Here is a 21,795-nt window from a genome sequence, read left to right on the forward strand (position 1 = left end):
ATCCAGCAGCACTGTAATTGTTGTGTGTGTAGGACTGTAGATCTCATACAAAGTGTCAGCCCAGTATTTCTAGTCTGAATAATTTGTGTTTACTACATTTTGTTCCTGCGTAGCCGTTAGTAAAAGTTTATTTACTTGTTCAGATAATAGTCGACGTTACTACCAAATGCTTTCCCAGTAGCTCTGAAGTACATCGTAGATTATTTTGCTTTTTTTAACCAGAGGTTAATGTAGATGCTTTGTTGCTGTTGTACTAATTAAAAAAAAAAAGTAGCAATGTTTCTAAGTAAACAAAACCGTTTTTTGTTTATGTGCATGCCTATTGTTTTGTATGTGGTATACTTGCATTCAGATTATTTTTGTTTTTGTTTTTTTCCTTCTCACCTATCCACAATGCAATGCTGTCCCCCATGACGCACCTCTGCTTGCTGTTACCTGTATGTTAATACGCTTGAATCCCATTGGCCCACTGCCATCATGTGCTCGCTGCCTGCTAATTAAAGACTCAGTCGACTGCCAAAGCAATGAAGCGACCCCTCGAGGCAACTGTAGACCTGGTACTTTGACCTTTCACCTTTTGCTTTGCATGTAGCTTCTTTAATTGTACTGTAGCCACTCACAACAATTTAAGTTGGCTCTTTTGTTTTTGTGAAACCATGTAAAACACGTTAAAGTATAATTTGTCATCACCAGTGGAAATTTTAGACTGTACGTTACATGTTTTAAATGAACAAGCTTAGTGTAATGTTAAAATACTTTTATTACACAGTTTTCTTTAATGTGTTGTTGATGATTGCCTTGCTATGGTGTAGTTTCTCATTGTCCTTGTGATAGTTACAGCAAGTCTCCATGTTTGCTTTTTTGTGCTGTGCATAGACAAATAACAGATTTAGAGAATATCTGTGTTGACCTGTGTGAGTATCCAGTTCCAATCGGTTGTGTGCTTCTGTCGTGTGTGTGTTTGTCGGTGGCTAGGCGTTCCCGCACGGCGTCCTCCAGCCCCTACCAAAGAGACCAACACTCGAGAAGAGCAACGGAGGGAACTCCCTGTTCAACCCCAGTGTTTTGCACTACCAGCAGGCGCTGGCCAACGCACAGCTCCAGCAGCCTGCTTTCTTTCCCACTGGTAAGAGCTCCCAGTAAGCACACACAGCACACAGATGGGGGGTATGAGCGCTCATAGGTATGCCGAGCACACACAGATGCACACATTATCTATCAAACTGGGGGGTCCTCAAGTTCCAACTTATATTTAATCAATCCGCACCAAACTTTTCATCGAGATCCATGAATTATTCCCTGGGAAATTGGTGAAAACGTTTAAACGACCCTATCTCGGATTGTTCCGGTTACGCATTCAAATTTAATGGGTTCTTCCCTGACCCATAGCGGTCACGTGTGATTCACCTGCACAACCAGCAGCCCAGTCGTATCAAACACAGGCACTGTAACTTTAGGCTTCAATTTGAGGGAAAAATAAAAAGTAGAAGCCTTTAAAAGACAATAATGTCTTTTATTTTTTGGGGGGAAAACGCAGCCCTTTCACTTTGTGCTTAATCTGTTTTGACTGACATCGATATTGGGGAGAAAGAAATCCAAATTGTCCCCAAATTAATTCGGGTCTGCTCCCTCATTCCTCCTCAGTTCTTTGTGCCTCCAAACCGGAAACACTCTCTCAGTCCTGACATACAGAGTAACAGTAGCTCCCGTCCCCTCGGGTGATCTGCTAAACAAGTTAACTGCAGCTAATAGGGTAGCCGGGAGCCATGCTCATGAGTCATGTGGACAAGATGCCCGTCCCTCGCTCCTCTCTCTACCTGCTCTTTCTGTCTCCTCAGTGTCTGGCTGTGGAAAGACATGTCAGATAGGGGTTTCTTTGTAATGTAGGGGGATGCGGGGGAAACAAATGTGCCTGACATGATGCATGGCCACTTTAATGCATTTGTGATGAACTTATCTAAATGGTTAATAAACTCCACCCATCCCCATTTGACTCAGATCTGCATTGACGTCTGCACATCTTTGTACTGACCCTGCATGATGCTGCTGCCGTGTGTCTCTGTCCCCTGCTTAGTCTCCTGTCCTCTGTCAGTTAGTCTTTGCTCTAGTTTTCTAGAAATAACTTAAATTACCCAATTCCCATACCTGGTCTTTGCATATCAGCCAAAATCGAGTACTGATGTGAAACCAGTTTTATAAATTTATAAATTCAATATTAACAGATGTTTGTTACTAACCCTGCATGAAAGTGATGATTGCTGGCTCAAGTTAAACTGATGGAATATAATATAAATACATGTGATGCATGCCTTAGAATATATTTTGTTATGACTCATTGACGATTGAACTGATAGAAGCAGGGAAGCAACATTTAAATCCGGTGATAATTTCACATCCTATAGTTTAAGTACAGCTGCTTTCAGACATGCATTGAACTCAAGACATTTTCCGGAGAACGCAAATGGAATTTTCTGGAACTATTTATGTCAGCCGCCTAGTAAAGTGTACGGAAAATGTGAGAAATGTCCAGTGAGCAACTTGATGACGTTTCTAACATAGGACGGACTCAATAAAGACACCAGCAAAGACGTTAACTTTTAGCGATAAGAGCTGATGCTGGTGTCGTAAACAAAAACACAAGCCGAATTTATACGTCATTTCCCTCCTCCTGCTGCTCCACCATAAGCCACCCCCCACTCAAACTTTGAGTTCATGTCTGAAATCAGTGTGTATAAACAGTGTCCTCTGCTTGCTGCAATTTACTGCATTCATCACTGACTGAGAGCACCACTGTAACAGTAGCATCTGAGTTTGTTTTTGTCTTGTATAATCTTGTTGTTATCCTCCCTCTAAATTAACCCATTTATTTCCTCCTCTCTCTCTTTCTCTCTCTCTCTCTTTCTCTCTGTCTCCCCCTCTCGCTCTCTCTCTGTCTTTCTCTGCATGAACACAACAGGGTCAGTCTTGTGCATGACTCCTGCTAGCAGTCTTGGTAGGTCCCGACCTTCCCTTTGCTCTCTCACGCACATTGTTTGATGTAGGTGGTGGGGGGGAGGGTGGCTTGAGTGGGATGAGTGGGCAATATCTGCAGCCCTTGCAGGTGAGACAAAAGGTCATTGCTTCACTTCCTCCTGCGGCGGTGATGAAACCTTTGCAGGAAATTGTCCTTAAACCGTCCGTTTCTTCACACTCGGACACGAAATTAATTTTGTGTCACCTGAAAGAGTTGCTGTTGTCTCCTCACTGACTTCCTCGCTGATGACTTGATTGTTGTGCGATTAAAATGTTACCGTAGATGAAGATGCTCCAGCTGTAGGATAGCCACTGTCTGTTTGCTGTGCTGTGTTGATCAGGAAATTTAGAAATCAGTTTCCCAGAGAAATGCAAAAAAAAGCAGTCACACCATAGTCTTAAAATAACGCACATTTTGAATACCAGGTCTGAACCGGGTCCGAGAATAACTATATCCAACCATACTCACCACACGGCTGGCTCTGGTTTAGAACAAATAAAGTTCCCATCATCCCCCACTGCAAAAAAACTACACTTGATTTATTGTATTCGGAGTCTCATGGCCCCTTAGCTTCTCTGGGAAAAGCAGAAAACTGATTGTCCGTATGAATTTCCGTACCTGTGATTGTAATCAGCTTCTCTCCTCTTTGTTTGTTTTTTGTTATTTTCTTTCTCCCATGCTCTCTTTTTTCTTTCTGTCTGTCCTCCTTGCTTTGCCTTGTGAATGGTTGCATGCCATCTGCCGGTGTTACCTTAACGATGGCTTGCTGGCTCTCTGTAACATCCTCCATCAACAACAACAACAACAACAACAACTACCAACGATACCGTCGACACACTCGCATCACAACTGTTGCCATGGTTACCGTAACGCTCCACCTACCTGTCCATTGCTGCCACCCCCCCTTCCCCTCTTCCCCCGCTCCTCCCTCCCTCCCCACCTCCCCTCTCCGTTCCTCCCTTCGAAAACCAAAGTCCCAATGATGTACAGTGCTGCGCCTGCTACTGTCTCTGCAGCAACAACTCCTGCCACAAGTGTCCCCTACGCAGCAACAGCACCAGCCAATCAGGTTTGCTCCTTTTAAAGCTTTCTTTCATCAGTCCCCGGAGCTCTGAATAAGTGCTGGCGTCCGAATAAGCCGCAATAACCTGCAGCTGAGCCGCAGCCCACGCCCAGCTCCTCCCAGCCCGCGCTCGTGGCGGCACTGGGCGAGCTCGGGCTGGCATGGCAGCCTGCGAGTGGGCATTTTCCAGAGGATTTAAAAGCGGAGGGGCTACCACCCAGGGTATCTCATTTCATTCAGAACAGCCCCCGACAAGCACTTCTTCAGAGCTCCCACATTTGCCGAAGTAGTAGTTGTGTTGCACTACTTCCTGATTTTTGTTTTGCATGTTCTGTTTTCTTTTAGTTTTTCTTTTCCACTTTCTCTCGTTGTCGTCCAATAAGCCTCCATCTGCAGCAGTGGCGTCATCTGTCCTGCTTGTGTGCTCTTGCAAACACACGTTCAAGCAAACACACAGACAATTCCTTCCGTCTGGTTCCTAACAGTTTAAACCTTATTCAAGTTGTGGGATTAAAAAAAAGGGAAGAATAAACGTGAGTTACGAGGCGGTCAGGGAGAGGTGATGCAGGAAAACCGATCACTGAGGTTGTCTAAAAATGGCCACTGCCCGTCAGCAGGGGCCAGGTTTAAACGCCACAATGACGCAAGTGTGCCCCATTTTAAATCTGGAAATTTGAGCACAATGGTGGCTCTCCGGCCTCATGCAGCTGGTAATCATTTACTGGTAGTGGTGCGTTTAAGGCCCACAGATGTAAGTGGGAAAACCTCATGTCAGAGTGCAGAATCGACCACCAGGGGGCATGTAGCAATTTACTTTTCCGTTGCCGAGAGTCGGTCGCCTAATTTTTATAATCTCCACTTCCTTTCACCTGTCCAGAAAGAAAACAGAAAGTCCTAAAATGACATCATTTCTTTTTAACGTCCCCAAGAAAACCTTAAAAAACTGTTTCTTCAGAGGTTCCCTGTGTGGAAAAGAGATAATTAACCATGTCTCCCATGATCCCCTCTGGCCACGGTACCTCGTGCTTTATTGTCCCTCACAGGCCGCCAGTGTCTGCACTTCCTGTGAGTCACCCACGTCTCTTCCTGTAATTGGCATGCAGCAGCAGTAGCAGCAGGAAGCAGAGCTGCTCTTTAAAGATGCATGTGGGACAAGGAGCTGGAGAAACACTGACGTCAGCCCCACGCTGTCTGTCTCCGTCTGCCCCCCCCCCCCCCCCCTCTTTCTCTCTCTCTCTCTCGTTCCCTCTCTCCTCTCCCCGCCCTGCGTAAAGATCGCTCCAGCCAGGACACAGTTAACACGTATAATCACCAGCTGCGCTGCACACAGTGCACGCCTTGTTCGGTACAGTCATCCCCATCATATGGCCCTTTTCAGAGTAAACACCCATGTTATGATTTTATTTCTTCTAAATTAAGGCCACATGATGCTGACGTCACTGTTTTTACAGCAAATTCAGAATTTACTGGTTTAGATGGTTTTTGCGTCTTCATATAGAATGAGACAGATGATCGTTGAGGGGACAGGACGCACTGGACATGTTGATAGGTTCAGAGTTTGGTCACTTCATGACCCTCTGAAATGTCACTGTGACGCGACAAGTAACCAACCAATCCCACCAGCCCATGTGCTGACGGGCGCCGGGGTGTCTCTCAGCTTCTACCGGGGATTGTAAAGTAGCAGCATCCTCTTCTGACAGAATGTGGTATTACATCCCAGGCACCGTGAGGAGGAGGACGTGGATCACTGTTCTTATCCCAGTCACTCAATTAAAAATGTAATAATTAGAATAATGATCTGATATTTCAAACATCCATTATAATTTGGGAACACGGGCTTAATGAAATGAAATTATCCATCTGGCCTCATCACCTCCTGCCATCTAATCACTGGCTGTTACTGCACAGAATCAAACCTCCCAGCAGTTCCTGGTGTTTGTTTTTATCCACCTGTGCTACCAGAGGGGTGGGGTGGGACGGGGTGGGGTGAGGTGGGGTGGGCTGTGTGACCCCACCTGTCTGACACATGTCATTTTCCATCTTATTTCCATACTGCGCTCTGGAGCAGGTTGAGCTGTCAGTGCACATCACTCACTCAACCTGTGCTGACGGTCTGTGACCAGCAGCTTCTGTCTCGTCGTCTGTTAACAAGCGGCTTGGTTCTTCTACCTGCGCCCTCCTCCCCTATAGTCTTCTTCCTCCTCCTCTTCTTCTCCTGGTCTTCTTTTTCCAGATTCTCCTCATCTTCTTCTTTTTCCTTCATACTCCACTTCTTCATCTTCCTCCTCTTCTTCCTTCCTTTTCTTCTTCTTATTCCTCCTCCTCAACTTCTTGATCACCTTCTTCTTCCCCCTTATCCCCTTTTTTCTCCTCCTCTTCTTCATCCCCTTACTCTTCCTCCACCTCCTGTTATTTTCCATCCTCCTCTTCCCCTTCTTCATCTTCTTATCCCTCTTCAGTATTTGTATTATCTTTTAATTTACTGTCACAGTCGTGGTAATGTACACTTTGAACCCAGTGTTTTGCTTGATATTACTCAATACATGTGAGTAAATGAACTAAATCCTATTCTCTCCTTGCCCCCCCCACCCCCCCTTCTGTCTCCCTCCTGCAGATTATCCTGAAATAAGCCTCAGGATGGGAACGGAGTGTCACAAAGCTGCACTAGGAAACCCAAAACAGCCCCAGTGTAAATACTATCTGACCTCTCCCATAGAGGTCCAGCAACCTGCATGCTAAGAGTGTAACACTTCAATTTAACCATACGAACTGCAGTGCCGGTGAAACACACACACACAGAGAAAAACATATATATACTGTATGTATTGCTAGAAAGAAAAAAAAACTATTAACATGAAAAAGTCAAAAATATTCTTATGTATTATAGCAGACACACTATAGAGGTCATTTTAACAAATGTTCTCCCAAAGTACGGTCGACCCCCCCCACTCTCTTTCATATTTATTCTAAAAACCTCTGCACAACAACATCACCCCCCCTTTGGTTAGTAAAAGAATCAAGATGCTTGATTTGCACTGGACGAGAGACGTGGTGCACTCCGTGGACAAACAGGAAGAGTCACAGGAAACCCGTGCACAGCCACACCGACGCACTCGGAGAGGGTTTATTTTTAAAGTCTTGCGGTCTTTGCTTTTTTTTCTCACCATGAAGATGAATGTCCCTGGGGGCAGACAGGCTCGTGTTTCCTCCACATGTGACTGTCTCCTGCGAGGGTCCCTCCACGGCCCTCACACGCCCCCCCCCCACCCAATGCTGTTACGATGCCATGATGAAGCTCGTCCTCCCCGCCTTGCCCCTCCCCTTTCGCCAACTTCTCATCCCAGGAAACCATCTTGCCAAGGTCGCGGCTTGTGAGAAGTCGGATGGAATCATCGCCGCCAGAAAAAAGCCACCAGAGCCACACCCTCGAGCACCCAGACAAATTCTTCTGTTTTTGTTTTCTGTTGCCATAGCGAGAAGCTGCTCGGAACTCACCCTTTATTTGTTACCACGCTGGGTTCGGCCCTCTGTCGAGGACGAGTGGTGGGGTAGATTGTGCACGGATTTTTTTGCATGCAGTCAGGAACAGGGGAAGACAGTGTCCAGTGTTGACAGAAGATAGTCGTGGCCATTACTGAAAAGCCTAAAGGCTCGGGTCTGTGCCAAGGGCTTAACAAAGCTTGACGGTTCGTCCCAGACAGACCAAGCCTTGTGTGTGTGAGTGTGCGTGTGTGTGTTTGCGTGTGTGTGTATGTGTGTTTCGTATCTGGAGACTGATGGTCTGCCGGCAGACTGGGACTTGAGGCGAGGTCTAGCAGGTGACGACAACACCAGGCCTGGTAGAGTCTTTTCGAGGGTCGGGTTAAGGATTTAAGTGCTAAGACTAAACAAAAAAAACGGTGCAGTTGACGATGCTCGTCAAGATAAAACAAAAGAAAAACAGACAAAAAAAGAGATGACTTGAACTTCGACTGGAGGGCTATCTGTGACCGTCGGTTGTCCTGTCCAACCCTACTATCACCGATAATCCTGTTCCATTTTAGAAAAACTCGTAGAAGTGCCTAAAAAATGCTCATCGACTCAACAACACGTGCATCCGGAGTGTATCACTAAAAGTCACCGACGCAAAACACACACCGGGCCGTCAGAACGTGGACCTTTATTTGATTTCCCCCCCCGTGGGAAATGACATCACACTTCTTTCCGTTCCCGGAGGCGGTCTCATCACAAGTGACTTTATGGAAAAACTAAAAAAAAAGAAGTTGAAGAAACGACAAATCAAAAAATAGCTTTGTAGAATGTTTGGTGACTTTCATGGTGTACCATTGTTTCCCACCATGGTTTGAGTAGTTTACATGAGGAACGTGAGTGAGAAAAAAAAAACATGAATTGTAAAACTGTGTAATGTATGTAAGGTGTCTCTTTCTTTGAGAGTTTATATTCATAGTTTTAGAAATATATTCAAAGTTATTTAAAATTTTGTGTTGTGTCTCCTATCGAGGTATGTTTCGACCCCCCCTCCCATCCCCCCCACCACCTCCACCTTCCAGAACAATCATGTTTAGATCATAAAGCGTCATTTTATTATTTTACACCTTCTTTAGCCTGTTTTAACTCATTTTACAAAAAAAATATTATTTTTCACACAAGAGAATCGGATGTAATTTCATGGTGCTTGATCAACATTGACAATCCACAATCAGACCTTTTTCTCGGAAACGTCTCACTCGAGTTTCCGCGTGTTTTCACCTCCACTCGTCTCCACGTGAGTTTTTAGTTTCTGTTTTTCGATTTGTGTGTAATATCCGTGGCAGGTGGTGAAAGCTTCTACTCTGTTGTAATTTATCTTGTGTTACTCTTGGTCAAATTTTAGTTGAGAAAAAAAAAAAAGGAAATGTTGTAAACTATTCTATTTTGAGATGAATGTAATTTATTGAGCTGTGCTACGTCACTGCACGGTTGGTCATTTCAAGGTCTAACCTGCCAGGTCAGCGAATGAGAAGTCGGGGGGGGCGGGGCGGCGTATGAAAAAAGTCCACCCGTCAATAGAAAGCTACTGGATCTCTCTTGCCTTCTCATTGATAAAAAAAAAATGAAAAAAATCACGGTGTCGCAGTAATGAGCATAGTTATAGACTCGTCTGTGTTGTTGGGGGGGAAAAAAATGTTTATTGTATAGATGACATTTTACCAAAAAAAATAAGAGAATAAAATTTCAAAAAAGATGTACTTTTCACTCTAGTATAATAGTATTTCATAACAATATTAAGTTGTTGCTGTGGCAACCAAATGTTGCAATTACTAAAGTTCGGTATTTTTGTAAATGACATTGTTGAGATGATTTTTCTTTGTTTCTTCTTCTTTTCTTTTTTTTATTTCTTTTTTTTGCTAGAACACTGTACACACGGTAGATTGTAAAGAAGATACGAACATTTCTTATTCTTCACTGAGATTACGACAACGACCTAATATTTTCATTAGCATAACAGCCTCTGTAGTGCTGTGACCGTAACACTTAAATAGATTCAAAGTCATCGATGTTACATAGATTATATATATAAATATATATATATATATATAAGTAAATAATCTATAAATTAAGAAGTTGAGATGTACAGCTCCTCCCCTGACAAAGGACCGTGAGGTTCCACTCTGAGACATTTTATTCGAGGCGTATGTATCACTAGAATTAAGGATTGCACTTTTCATAATGTTTTAAAGATGTGATCTGTTTTTTGTTGTTTTTTTGTTTCCTCTGCTACTACAACAAATCTGTTTATCAATCAAAAGCAGATAACACACGGTGAATAACTTTAATTCAACTTGTTGCATGGGAAATACAACTTTTCTTTTCTTTTCTTACTAAATGATACTGAATGTTACTAGTGAAAAAAAAAAAAAAAAAAAACACGTCTGTACACAACACGTCCTCATTTGGTTACCCACGATGCCCCTGTGTATGGAATCCTCTTGAGATGTGGTGTTTTTAGAAATGTGTCGGCGCTGATTGACTGATGGTGGTTTTAAAATGAGAAAAGAAAACGAAGAAAGAGAACATGTAAGCACCTCCTGAGCAGTTGGCCAACTGAGCAGACTCAGCTTATCCAAACACTTTGCCTTATCTTGAGTCCATCGTGCTTAAAGGTTTTTCTGTTTTTAAAAAGCTCTTAACTGGAATTTATTCAAAGAGACGTGAGCAGGTCTCTCCGCAAATCCCTCCTCGATTTCATTTCAAACATTTATATCGAAAAAAGTTTTAAGTTGGCCAAAAGACGGCGACTGCAACAGAGTGAACAGTCTCCTGATCGTCACCTCCGGTCTCCCCCAAAAAACTGTAGTGGCGTCTTTTTATTTTTGTCCCATTGCCTTACAATGGAGCAGTTTGGATTTGTAACTCACAGCTTTAGCCAGCAGAGGGCACTACAGTGGAGACTGCAGGCGACGTGTGGCGACTGCCTGTGCCATCGTTGCTGCAGCGTAGCCGAGATAAATTGACCCTCATCGGATTTATAGTTTCAATGTAATAATTTCTTAATGTATTCTTTTGCATATATTTTGTGCTATTTTATGTTTCTATAGTCCAATGTTCCTTTGGTTCCAGCGAGATAGTGTAAAATCTATTGGAAGACAGAAATAAAGAAAATCAAAGGATGTCTGTTTGTCTGGATCCGTTCTTTATTTAACATTCTACATCCTTCATATGTCAAACATGCAGTTTGTGTATTTAACGACCTCATTCACGTTTTAGAAATGGCACATTTGAGCTTTTCGGTGCTTTAGAAATCAACTTATAGGGGTTTTGAAGTTTTGAGAAACGTTTAAAGGAAAATATCTAGATAGATAGATAGATAGATAGTCAGATAGGTAGTTAGATAGATAGATAGATAGATAGATGGACAGATAGGTAGGTAGATAGATAAATAGATAGATGGACAGATAGGTAGGTAGATAGATAGATAGATGGATAGATGGATAGATAGATAGATAGATAGATAGATAGATGGATAGATAGATGGATAGATAGATAGATAGATAGATAGATAGATAGATGGATAGATAGATAGATAGATAGATAGATGGCCAGATAGGTAGGTAGATAGATAGATAGATAGATAGATAGATAGTCAGATAGGTAGGTAGGTAGGTAGATAGATAGATAGATAGATAGATAGATAGATAGATAGATAGATAGATAGATAGATAGATAGATAGATAGATAGATAGATAGATAGATAGATAGATAGATGGCCAGATAGGTAGGTAGGTAGATAGATAGATGGACAGACAGATAGATGGATAAGTCACTCCCACTAACACCAATTTAAAGGGGGGCCCCCTGACTCACTAATACGTGCCGAGACTCCTCGTGACCTTGCAGATGGGCGTGTGCAGGAGACTCGTCTTTCACCTGGATCGGGCGCTTGACCTAGTTTCCACGGCAACTGCGGAGACCTTCCTGGAGAGAAAGATGACATCATCACATGGCTCAGCGCACGGCCCAATAAGCAGCAGCATGAGTTTGCACTGGAGTGACACAGACTCCCAGCAGCCAGACCACTCCTGTCCATCAGACGGTATTACAGAGCCACAGTTCTATGACTAAACTAGACGGACGGATGGATGGATGGATAAACATATATATACTTAGATAGATGGACTGCAAGGTGTTGTACTGGGACATTAAAGCCAACACAGAGACACAATTAACAGAAAAGTATTTTCAAGCATAATAAAAGAGATTGAAAAAAGGGTGGAGTATTATGGGTGAAAAAATAATTATAAAGATGGAGGAAGGGTCTCCACTTGTCATGTTCATTGTGATTCTCGTCAAGTGTTTCCAACACTTAAACTTTCTGTGGACAATAACAGTCATACTGTAAATACTTCAAACAGTAAATAGATATTCTTCATAATGTACCATCCTTTTATATTGTTTATAACATATTGTACAATCCTTTTTATAGTATTTATAACATATTACACAATATTTCTGTATTTATGCTTTATGCAGAAACACACCACAGCAATGCTGTTTGTCACAACCTGCATCCCTCCCTGTCCACCCTCTGCTGCGCGTGTGTGTATGTGTGTGTATGTGTGTGCGTGGCACTGATCACCTCCCATACCGCCCAGGAAATAGACGGACCCGGTGGATGCAGCAGTTCCAGAGGCGTGGATTCCCACTGTTGTCTCTTCCAGGACGAAGCCGGCTCTTGCAGCAGAGAAATGCGGCGCTAGCCCGCTGTCCGGCCGGCACAGAAAAAGATGCGCCGTCCGGTGGTTTCTAATAATAGCCGATCTTATTTTTACCACGCCTTATTGCATTATGGATGCCTGTGGAATGGTGTCCCTTCGAGGTAGCGTGGGAACGTCTCAGTGAGTCTGTCTCGGGGCTAAATGCTCCAGCATCCTCCCGAGCGCCAGAGCCAATCACCCAGCGGAGGATCCGCCGCGCCTAGCCCGAGTCCAGGCTCCTGTGCGGCGGGGATGCGTCTCTTCTAGCCGCCGCTGACGCCTTGGTTCCCCCCCTGCACATGCCGGAGCGCGATGCGGGAGTATAAGGTGGTGGTGCTGGGCAGTGGCGGCGTGGGCAAGTCCGCCCTCACCGTGCAGTTCGTCACCGGGACATTCATCGAGAAGTACGACCCCACCATCGAGGATTTCTACAGAAAGGAGATCGAGGTGGACTCCTCCCCGTCCGTGCTGGAGATCCTGGACACGGCCGGCACCGAGCAGTTCGCCTCAATGCGGGACCTGTACATCAGGAACGGCCAGGGCTTCATCCTGGTCTACAGCCTGGTGAACCAGCAAAGTTTCCAGGACATCAAGCCCATGAGAGACCAGATCATCCGGGTCAAGAGGTGAGAAACGGTCCACTTTACTGTGCAGTCTAATATAAACACTCTCATGCAGTAGAGACCAGAGGGGATGGGAAGGGTTCTAGGCCCTCAGCTACTTCCTGGCCCCCAAGAGATGGAAAAAAGCCACAATCATAATATTTGATCCCATCCTTTCATCACATTATATTTATATCATTTCATGCAATTCATTTCATATTTACATTCAAATATTTTTTTAGACATTTGTGCTCTTGCTGGAGTTCCCCCCAGAACCTCCTGAGAGCCCCTAACAGTTGGAAGTCTAGACAGACAGACAGACACACAGACAGATAGACAGATAGAAGGATAGATGGATAGATGGATGGATGGATGGATGGATAGATGGATAGATGAATGGATAGATAGATGGATAGATGGATGGATGCTCAAATAGCCCCTGGAACCTCCTAAAAGTTACCCCACTTGGAAAGCCCCCAAAAGACAGAAATATGGATAGAAAAAAAACTGTGATTTGTTCTTCTTCTTCCTTTTAACTCAAGTGATCTCACATCCTCACATCCTCTCATCCCCCCTCCCTCCTCCTCCTTCCTCCTGCTCCTCCTGCTCCTCCTCTCCTCCTCTCCTCCTCTCCTCCTCCCTCTCCTTCGTGAGAAGCGGCCACCGGCTCATATGTTCCTCATAAGAGCCCAGCTGCGGCTCACCTGTCACACATCAACCCGCTGAACTCCGGCTGGGTTTGATGTTCTCGCTCCCTCGCACATGACTAACTCAGGATGGCTCCGATCAGCGCCGTCCATTACTCAACAAACCCACTGAGCTCCTCTCAGGACGGAGGGAGACAGAGTGGAAGAGAAAAGCTTTTATAGATTTATGTATATGCCTGATTTTATATAACAGGTTGCAAGATCAGATTTTGTATAGCTCTAAAAGACAAATATAATTAGGTCACATGATGGCAATGGCAAAAAGACATTTGCTTAAGAAATCACTTTTGTCACTAATATGAAGAAGCCTTTATGTCTGTGATTTACAATACAGTTACAATCATATTTTAAAGTTAAAAAAATAATCCTATATCAGGACGTCCTGGACCTGGTCGACGTTGCTGCTCATGAATGTCAGCTATCAAAATAAAAGCCTAAAATACTTAGAAATAAAATACAAAAACGTTAAATTTAAGTATCAGACAGACCAGCGGCAAAAACTATCCGACTGTCTCCTTGATAAATTTGTGGGAGGGGTGAAGCAAGCCCTAAGGAAGAACTCGACATATTTTGGTGCGATTAAGGGGGTGACACGACAATGGAGGACTTCCTGTTTGACCCCGAACCCACTGGACCTGGAGTATTCTCTCACAAAGAGGCGACTGAAGTTCATGACGTCTCCTCTAAGAAAATTCAAAGGCTAATTCAATTTCAGCCCTCGTGGGTAGAAGGTTTAATCTGATCCGAGTCGGTACTTAGGATTGTTTCTTCCCCACAGTTCCCTCCTTTCCATCGCTCAAGGCCGTGGCACGTTTATTTACCTCGCTGCATATTGTCTCACAATAATTTATGATTTGATGTTTGGAGTTTGGTGCAGTGCTTCTCCAGCTGCGTCCCTGTGTGGCTCAGACGTCACGGGCCGAGTGGAGGCAGGAGAGCGTCACGGCCGAGGAGGCGCAGCAGGGACGGATGCATGAGGGAACTCCTTTGAAATGAATAATATACTGATGGGATAAAACTGTGCTGTGTCGCCGCCAGCCAGACGCCACCCAGAGCAGCTTCCTACACTGCACCAGCCGCCACTGTCCTCAAGTGTGTGTGTGTGTAAATAATTCATACTTTTATTTCACACTGCTCTGCGTTGGAAGTGGGGATTGTCTCCGTACATGCAAACCTGTGAATAAATAAATTCTCTTAAACATTTCACGGAGACCAAAAGCCATATTCTCATTTTAGGATTTGATTAATTATTGATCACGACAGAGATGTTTGTCAGGGAGGGAAAAATTTGACAGGTACATCAACAGAAAATATAACCTACCTATTTTTACATAAAATTGTCAAATTTGTCACAATCTTGCCGGAGCACCCCCGGAACCTCCCGAGAGCCCCTCACAGTGAATCCCACTTGGGAAGCTGCCAGGCGGACTGTGATATCTCTATCGGTTCATTCCAGGACGGGAGGAACTGGTTCATCTGGTCAGTTAAACACTGACTCAAGCCTCTGGGTGCCCATCGTTAATAACAACACCTCCTGGTTGCCATTAGCTGTCTCCAGGAGATCAGCCTCCCTCCTCCCAAACTTCTTGCTGATCCAGCAGCAGGAACCACAAAGAGATACAACATGTGCCCACTCACCAGAACTTAACGAGAGTTGTGCTGGGTTGGAAGCCAAGAAGACAGCAGGCCTCCATTAGGGAGCCGTATAAACCAGAATGCTTATGCAGGGCTCTTTGTGTGGGGTTGGGGGGGGGGGGAAGCAAGAGAAAAGAAGTGAGACCCTATATGTTATTGTGCTGTGTGCGGTGCAGGTGGCTCCCAGCCACGGCCTCTTGCTGAGACAGGCTGTTCCTGCCTCGCTCGAGTCCACATATCACTGCGTCGACTTGATTTGTGAAAGTGCAGCGGGAAGCAGGAAAGGCGCTCAGAGAAAGTGGTTTGAATTCGTGCACTAATTAGCCGTCCTACTGACAGATCACAAGTTTGATACCACTGACACGTCGGTTTCATAGGCTGTATGTAAAGGTGGACTACACGTCTCCGCTTCCTCCCACCATCCAGGAATCAAATTATAATATCCCAGAGACGAGTGTCCGTGCCGTAGCAATCGGGGGGGTGGAGCCGCAGTCACGTGTTCATGCCGACGCACATGCTCGACCAATCACGAGTCATTTGAGGCATTTTTTACAGCCTCAAATAACTAATAAAAATCAAACATCAGTGCGAAGAGAGCTACTTTAAAGTATTAGTTTTGTCCAAGTCCCATCAATTAACATGGAGGAGACGTGATGTACAACCTCTACTGCAGCGGCTCGTGTTTTACAAGGAATCAATCTTCTCCTCTAACTGTCGGCAACAAAGGACTAAGTGTATTTCCCGATACTTTTACTGCCTCTGTGTTTTGTTGTGTACTATTAGCTGCTCGGTTGAGTGGAAGCCTGATACTTACATTTCAGAGTGGAATCTGATACGAGCTCAACCAAAAACAACTGTCATGTCAAAATGATTTTTATCTGTAATAATATTTAGGAAGAAAGAAACTCTGCTGTAACTGCATAATAGTATTGTGTATTATGCAGTTACATATTAATACTTCTACATCCAGCATAAGGAAAGTCAGAGAAGATATGTGTTATACACTCTACTGTGATGAAATTGGTGCTTTTTGTTGTTATTATGTTATATAGTAGTATAATTAGTATATACTTGTGCCAAATTACTAAACAAAATACTCTCCACAGACCCCTTTGCTATCAGTGCAGACAGATCAGGGAGTCGCCCAGTGATCTCCTCACTATTACATTAGGAGGAGGAGGAGGAGGAAGAGGAGGAAGCACGTTTCCACGCTGCACTGATGCTGTGTCTAATGGCAGGAGGTGACCATCACGCACCGCTGAGTGGGAGCAAGGGTGGAGCAGTGAAAACTACGTTTCTCAGGGGGCACGTTGGTGTATAGGTACAAAGCAACTCCCCGACCTCAGGCTTTTAGCATTCGGCATCGGCGTGTGTTGGGGGGGGGGGAGTTGTTGAAAACATGAGAGAAGAAGAGCCACCAGCAAAGTGCTTGTTGTTGGTGTGTAAAGTGCTCGGACTTAACATATTTACGGCGCTAAGTGTTCTCACCGTGCGGCGCCATTTATCACATTCAGCACGGACCCGTAGTCCTGAGCTGACATCTGGAAACACATCTGTGCATTGATCCAAACCGATCTGAGAGGCGTGTGACTTTCACAGATTGTTTTATAAAACCAAAAGCATAAATCTGAGAAATGTCACAAAATGAAGCTTAATTACTGCTGCAAAGAAAAATCCCTTTTGTTTCCCTCGACGTTTCGCCAACAGATTTATTTATTTGGTGACCCCCCCCCCCCCACTCTCTGGGTAGAATAGCTTTGCCTTGATCTGGCAGTTAGGGAGTTTCCCTCATTTAGTTGATTGTCAGCTTTAGATTCCAGATCCCAGCGGAACATTTAAAGTGCGACAACATCAGTTGGGAGGTATTTTAGGGTCGAACAGGAAGTTGACAGAGTGGTGAACGTGGATGTGTTGCACTTTCTACTCTGAGGTCAGTGGAGCCTGGTTCCAGATCTCGGAGTTGCTGCCGAGTAACAACTAAACCCACAGTGTGATATATACATACAGTTTTAACTTGTGTACAAATATTATCCAAAATGTTTGCAGCAATGTTCAAACCCAAAGAAATCCACATTTTTATCCAAGGTAACAGGACGTTAGCTTTTTTTTAAGTTGTTTTTTAAACTCACGTCTTTATTTCCCACTTTGAATTGTTTCCTTCATTTAACTTCTCAGAACAGCAGTAAAACTAACGAGCCCCTGTACACTAAACTATACAGCGTTTACATCTGAAGTACAGGAAAGTGTGGAGGCGCTTCGGCTGCACCATTAAAGATGGAAATGAAGCTTTGGGGGTTTCGTCATAAAAAAAAAACAACACACTCTGAAAACCTTCTCCGTCTGCTGTGCAGGCCCTCTCTCTGTCTGTTGATCACAGGAATGTTTGTTATGTTGTTTTCTTCCTTTCGTCCCGAACGCCTCAGCACCTCGGAAACACTGGAAAAGCTTTGTTCTCCTGCAGAGTAACACCCTCTGGGGAGTTAACACAGTGTAGGCAACACAATGTATAGGTTGTGTGACTCCTCTGTCCCGGGCGTGCACGAGCAGCCACGAGCGTGAGGCTGTGTCACACGATGCAGCAGCTCCAGCTATTAATTAACAGCAGACGCAGGGCGAGCGGAGAGGCGGCCGCGGGGGGGGGGGGGGGGGGGGGGGTGCAGGGGAAAAAGCCTGACTGTTCTTTTTGTAATTGGTGATGTGTGTTCATCGTTGCTGTGGGGCCTCGTGAAACCAGGTAAGTGGAGTCGCGGTGGTGTTTCAGCACAGCAGGTAGCATTAATAAGGCTGTCGTGCCCCGAGGATAAGTGGAAAATGTGGAGTTATAAACACTGATTCTCTGTGTGTGTGTGTGTGTGTGGGTGGGTGGGAGGGTTTGTGTGTGTTTGCCTTTTACCCAACAGCTGGAATAGCCCCCTGCAGAGCGGAGGCACTGACCGCAGCGGGTTCTTGTGTCTTTTAAAGGTCAAAGATAAAGATTCCACTTTTTATTATGAGAAGGGAGGGATTCGGACCTGCGGCTTTTCAGTACAGATCTTAAACTTGTACATAAAGATGGAATGTTTATACATGTCCTCGACCAATCACGAGCCAGTCCCAGCTGTCAATCATATTGTTTCACCCAATTTTAATAGCACATCGGCAAGATGAACACAAACAAACCATCTTTGAGAAAAATGTATTGAACATGTACTTTGACTTTTGAATTGATCCATGTCCCACCCACTAACCTGGAGGAGGCAGGATTAGTGTCAGTTCAAGGTGATTTGGCTTCACTCTCAGGAAGCCGCATCTTTACACACATGATAGATGAGCAGCGTGTGGGTCCTGCAGCCGAACACAGTTTCCTTCTCTCAGTATCGTTCTGTTCTTTTCTCCGGAGACACCACACAGATTTTATTTTAATATCCATATCTCTGTATAATTCCCGAAGCCGTCAGCCACCTGCTGCTCCCGGTTCCATAAATCTAACGCCACTTCTCTCTCGCCGCATTTTGCAAACACAAAACTCTGCATATTCATGCAGCCGCTCGTTTCAGCCAGGCAAGACAAACACGTTCCAAGTGTGCTGGTAATTCCCAGAATGCACGGCTGCCAGCTCTGGTGCTGGACCAGTAAGAACTTGTGGTTTCCTCCTGCTTTTTATTTGTACAGTAAGTTCAGTAAATACAGCACAGGCAGAGCATAAACACCAGTTAATGCCATGGATGCTTTTGACGGGATTATGGGTAATAAGGTGAGGACGCAAGTATTCTCCAGTTATTTGAAGTAAAAGTACTCCAGTGATAACATACACCACGACAAGAAATATCTACTATCAGGGAAAACTGCAGTTTTTTTGCCACTTGGTGTTCATTTCAGATAATTACTCTACTTTGACCTCTGTTTTGATCTCCATCCGCTTGCTCCTTCTTTCCATTTCCACGTTTTCTCTTCATTCTTTCCTTTCCATGGAATCCTGATTAGTGCAGCTTCAAAATAAAACCATTAATTATGGAGAATAACATCTGTCAGTGTTCTGGAATCAGCTTCTTTGCACAGGAATATGTGAACTGTGTTTAAATGTTGTAGCCTGGTGAGATGAATTCTGCTGAGAAGTTTAATATACAGATACATAATACAAATATCTTAGTCTATATATGTGATATTTTCTTGGTTAAATAACAATGGGACTTGTAACACATCACTCTGACCCTGACTGATGTGTTTTTCAATGACACATGATATCAGCCTGTTTCCTCCTGCTGCGTGGAGCAGTTTCACTTTCTCCTCATCTACCGGGGAGGGGGGGGGCTCGTGTTTTGATGCCCCCCCCCGGAGACGCTGGCCCTCCCTGTGTCTTTGTAGTTATATATAGAGTCTCTCCTGTGAGGCTGTCAGGTTGCATTTGTCTGCGCGGCGCTCTCCTCGTTCACACCTCACACCCTCCGCACTCCGGCTTCTCCGAAACGCGAGATGCTTGTCTGAGGTCAGCTGGTGCTGCTGCTGGTGGCGTGGACGTGCTGCGGCGGCCGGGGGGGGGGGGGATGTCAAGCTGCAGGGAGGGTCGATGGCATTTGAGCCTTTTTCTCTCTTCTCTTCTAGTCCCCGTTTTTAATCATTTGCGCTTTTGGAGAAGTTCTGTGCAGAATTCCTCCAGAGGGGGTCAGAGGTCAAGGACGTGCTCAAGGGCACTTGGGCAGGTGCTTCTCTGTCCGTCGTGCCGATGCTCTCCTCCCTGCCGCCGCCTCTCTGGCCCTCGCCATGCCTCACTTCTTCCCCCGGCTGAGTGGAGTGGCAGCAGAGGCCACCAATTTGTGGATAAGAGCCCATTTCTGAATAGCACCAGCAGATCAATAAGCCGAGCTGGGAAGGCACTTATGAATGACTGATGGTTGGAGGCCATTAGTTGGTGTGCGCCATTACCTGGAGTGAGAATATACACCCTCTGTAATCTGTTGTTATGTAATCCCAGAAAATATACTTAAATGGAAAATGTGTATATTTTATCTATCTCAATAAATATCCAGCTATTTACAAGCGTATAAAACACAGAACACCTCACAGAGATACTTGTACAACTTCCTCTCTGTGTTTTACCCTTCAAGGATCTTTGCTCCTCCGAACTCTCTGTGTCTTCTAATCCATCGTGTCCACGCACACATCAGGCCAATCTAAATATGAAGTCGAAAATAGTTGTTTCCGACCTTCGCCTCCTCCCAGCACATTAGCTTCATTCAATTATTCAATAACCTGTTCCATTACTCTCCCGCAGCCTGGTTTCCTCGTATTGATGGCCAACGGGGAGGAGCACTGGGATCGCCGGCCGCACGCTGGGAGCGGGGGGGCGGGGAGGAGGAAGAAGCTTTCTGATCCGTTAAGACTCAAAGATGGAAAAGACGCAAAGTGGAGAGCTAATGATTTTGTACGAGAATCCTGAGCCGGTAAATGTGGAAGTCTAATGTATTCAGGAATAAATAGAGCATCGAGAGGAGCCACTTTCTGTCTCTCCGTGCAATGACAGTTTTCTAATGGGACCTCCTGCTGGGATCAGACACCCGGGCAGGGAGCGAGGCCTCCTGGGAGGCTGGGGCTGAATGTAGCTGCTCCATTGTGCATTGTTCCAATCGCTTATTGTTTCAGCATCTAACTAATACAGTATGTAGGCCAATAACACACACACACACACACATTGCCCTCTATCTGTATCAGGAAGTCCCCGTCGTCTCCTGTTTGGAAATCAGACTCCTCCTGACTTGACGTCTTCTCTTGTTTCCAGGTACCAGCAGGTGCCCGTGGTGCTCGTGGGCAACAAGGTGGACCTGGAGGACGAGCGGGAGGTGTCCCCCAGCGAGGGACAGGCACTCGCCGAGGACTGGGGCTGCCCCTTCATGGAGACGTCGGCCAAGAGCAAGACCATGGTGGACGAGCTGTTCGCCGAGATCGTCAGGCAGATGGACTTCTGCCCCCTGCCGGACCGGAGGGAGGCGTGCTGCCCCGCCTGCAGCGTTCAGTAGCGGCCCCGCCGGCCTGCTGGGGGGGGGGGGGGGGGCGGGAGCTAGGAAGAGGATGGACTCATCGTTAGCTAGAATGAAGATGTAAGGAGGGGGGGGGGGGGGTTCAAAAGCAGAAACACCTGCTCTTGCTTTCACTTAGTTGGATCTAAAAGTTCAGGCCTTTGAGTTGGAAACGTAGGAAATCATGTAGCAGAGGTAGACGACCTTCAACTTTCATTACTGCTCCTCACACAGGGCGGATTCCCTCACTTGACCTCCCACGTCCACCACCGGCCCCGTCTCAGTCCCCACCCCCCCCCCCCCCCCCACTGATTTTACAAGGTTGAACTTTCCTGGGTTTCCCAAAGGCAGCACGGTGCCAAAACCATCTCAAAAGCCAAAGCGGCTCAACGCTTCTTGGGGGAACCAGCCATAGCTCTGAGCAGGGACGGCAGCGTTTTATCGGTAACCCCCGTTTTTTTTTTTTTTTCTTCTGCTTGTGTCTTTTCTTTATTGCACTTTGGAGACTTGTTGTGACGGTGCAAGAACAATCACCGGGTATCTGAGGG

The 21,795-nt window shown here is 45.3% G+C and overlaps 2 protein-coding genes across 9 annotated transcripts in view; both read left to right on the forward strand.

The window, feature by feature from the left end:
• Nucleotides 1-10,727, forward strand: part of mbnl2 (muscleblind-like splicing regulator 2) — a 48,917-nt gene extending 38,190 nt beyond the window's left edge. For 3 of the 8 annotated variants that reach the window (XM_053416885.1, XM_053416884.1, XM_053416886.1), the window contains exons 7-9: nt 976-1,126; nt 2,957-2,992; nt 6,691-10,727. In XM_053416885.1, the coding sequence (XP_053272860.1) occupies nt 976-1,126; nt 2,957-2,992; nt 6,691-6,815 (312 nt within the window). In that variant the 3' untranslated portion in view covers nt 6,816-10,727. Of the gene's footprint in view, nt 1-503; nt 558-975; nt 1,127-2,956; nt 2,993-3,987; nt 4,083-6,690 lie in introns of all 8 variants that reach the window. The other 5 variants (XM_053416891.1, XM_053416887.1, XM_053416889.1 and 2 more) reach the window with 5 other exon arrangements.
• A 1,863-nt stretch (nt 10,728-12,590) lies between these two features.
• On the forward strand, nt 12,591-21,247 carry LOC128431260 (ras-related protein Rap-2a). Its single transcript, XM_053417529.1, has 2 exons — nt 12,591-12,936; nt 21,010-21,247. The coding sequence occupies exons 1-2, from the start codon at nt 12,623-12,625 to the stop codon at nt 21,245-21,247; spliced, it is 552 nt and encodes a 183-aa protein (XP_053273504.1). The 5' UTR covers nt 12,591-12,622.
• Nucleotides 21,248-21,795: the final 548 nt, after the last annotated feature.

Source organism: Pleuronectes platessa, chromosome 24 (genome assembly GCF_947347685.1).
Source record: "Pleuronectes platessa chromosome 24, fPlePla1.1, whole genome shotgun sequence".
In the NCBI taxonomy this organism is placed as follows: Eukaryota; Metazoa; Chordata; class Actinopteri; order Pleuronectiformes; family Pleuronectidae; genus Pleuronectes; species Pleuronectes platessa.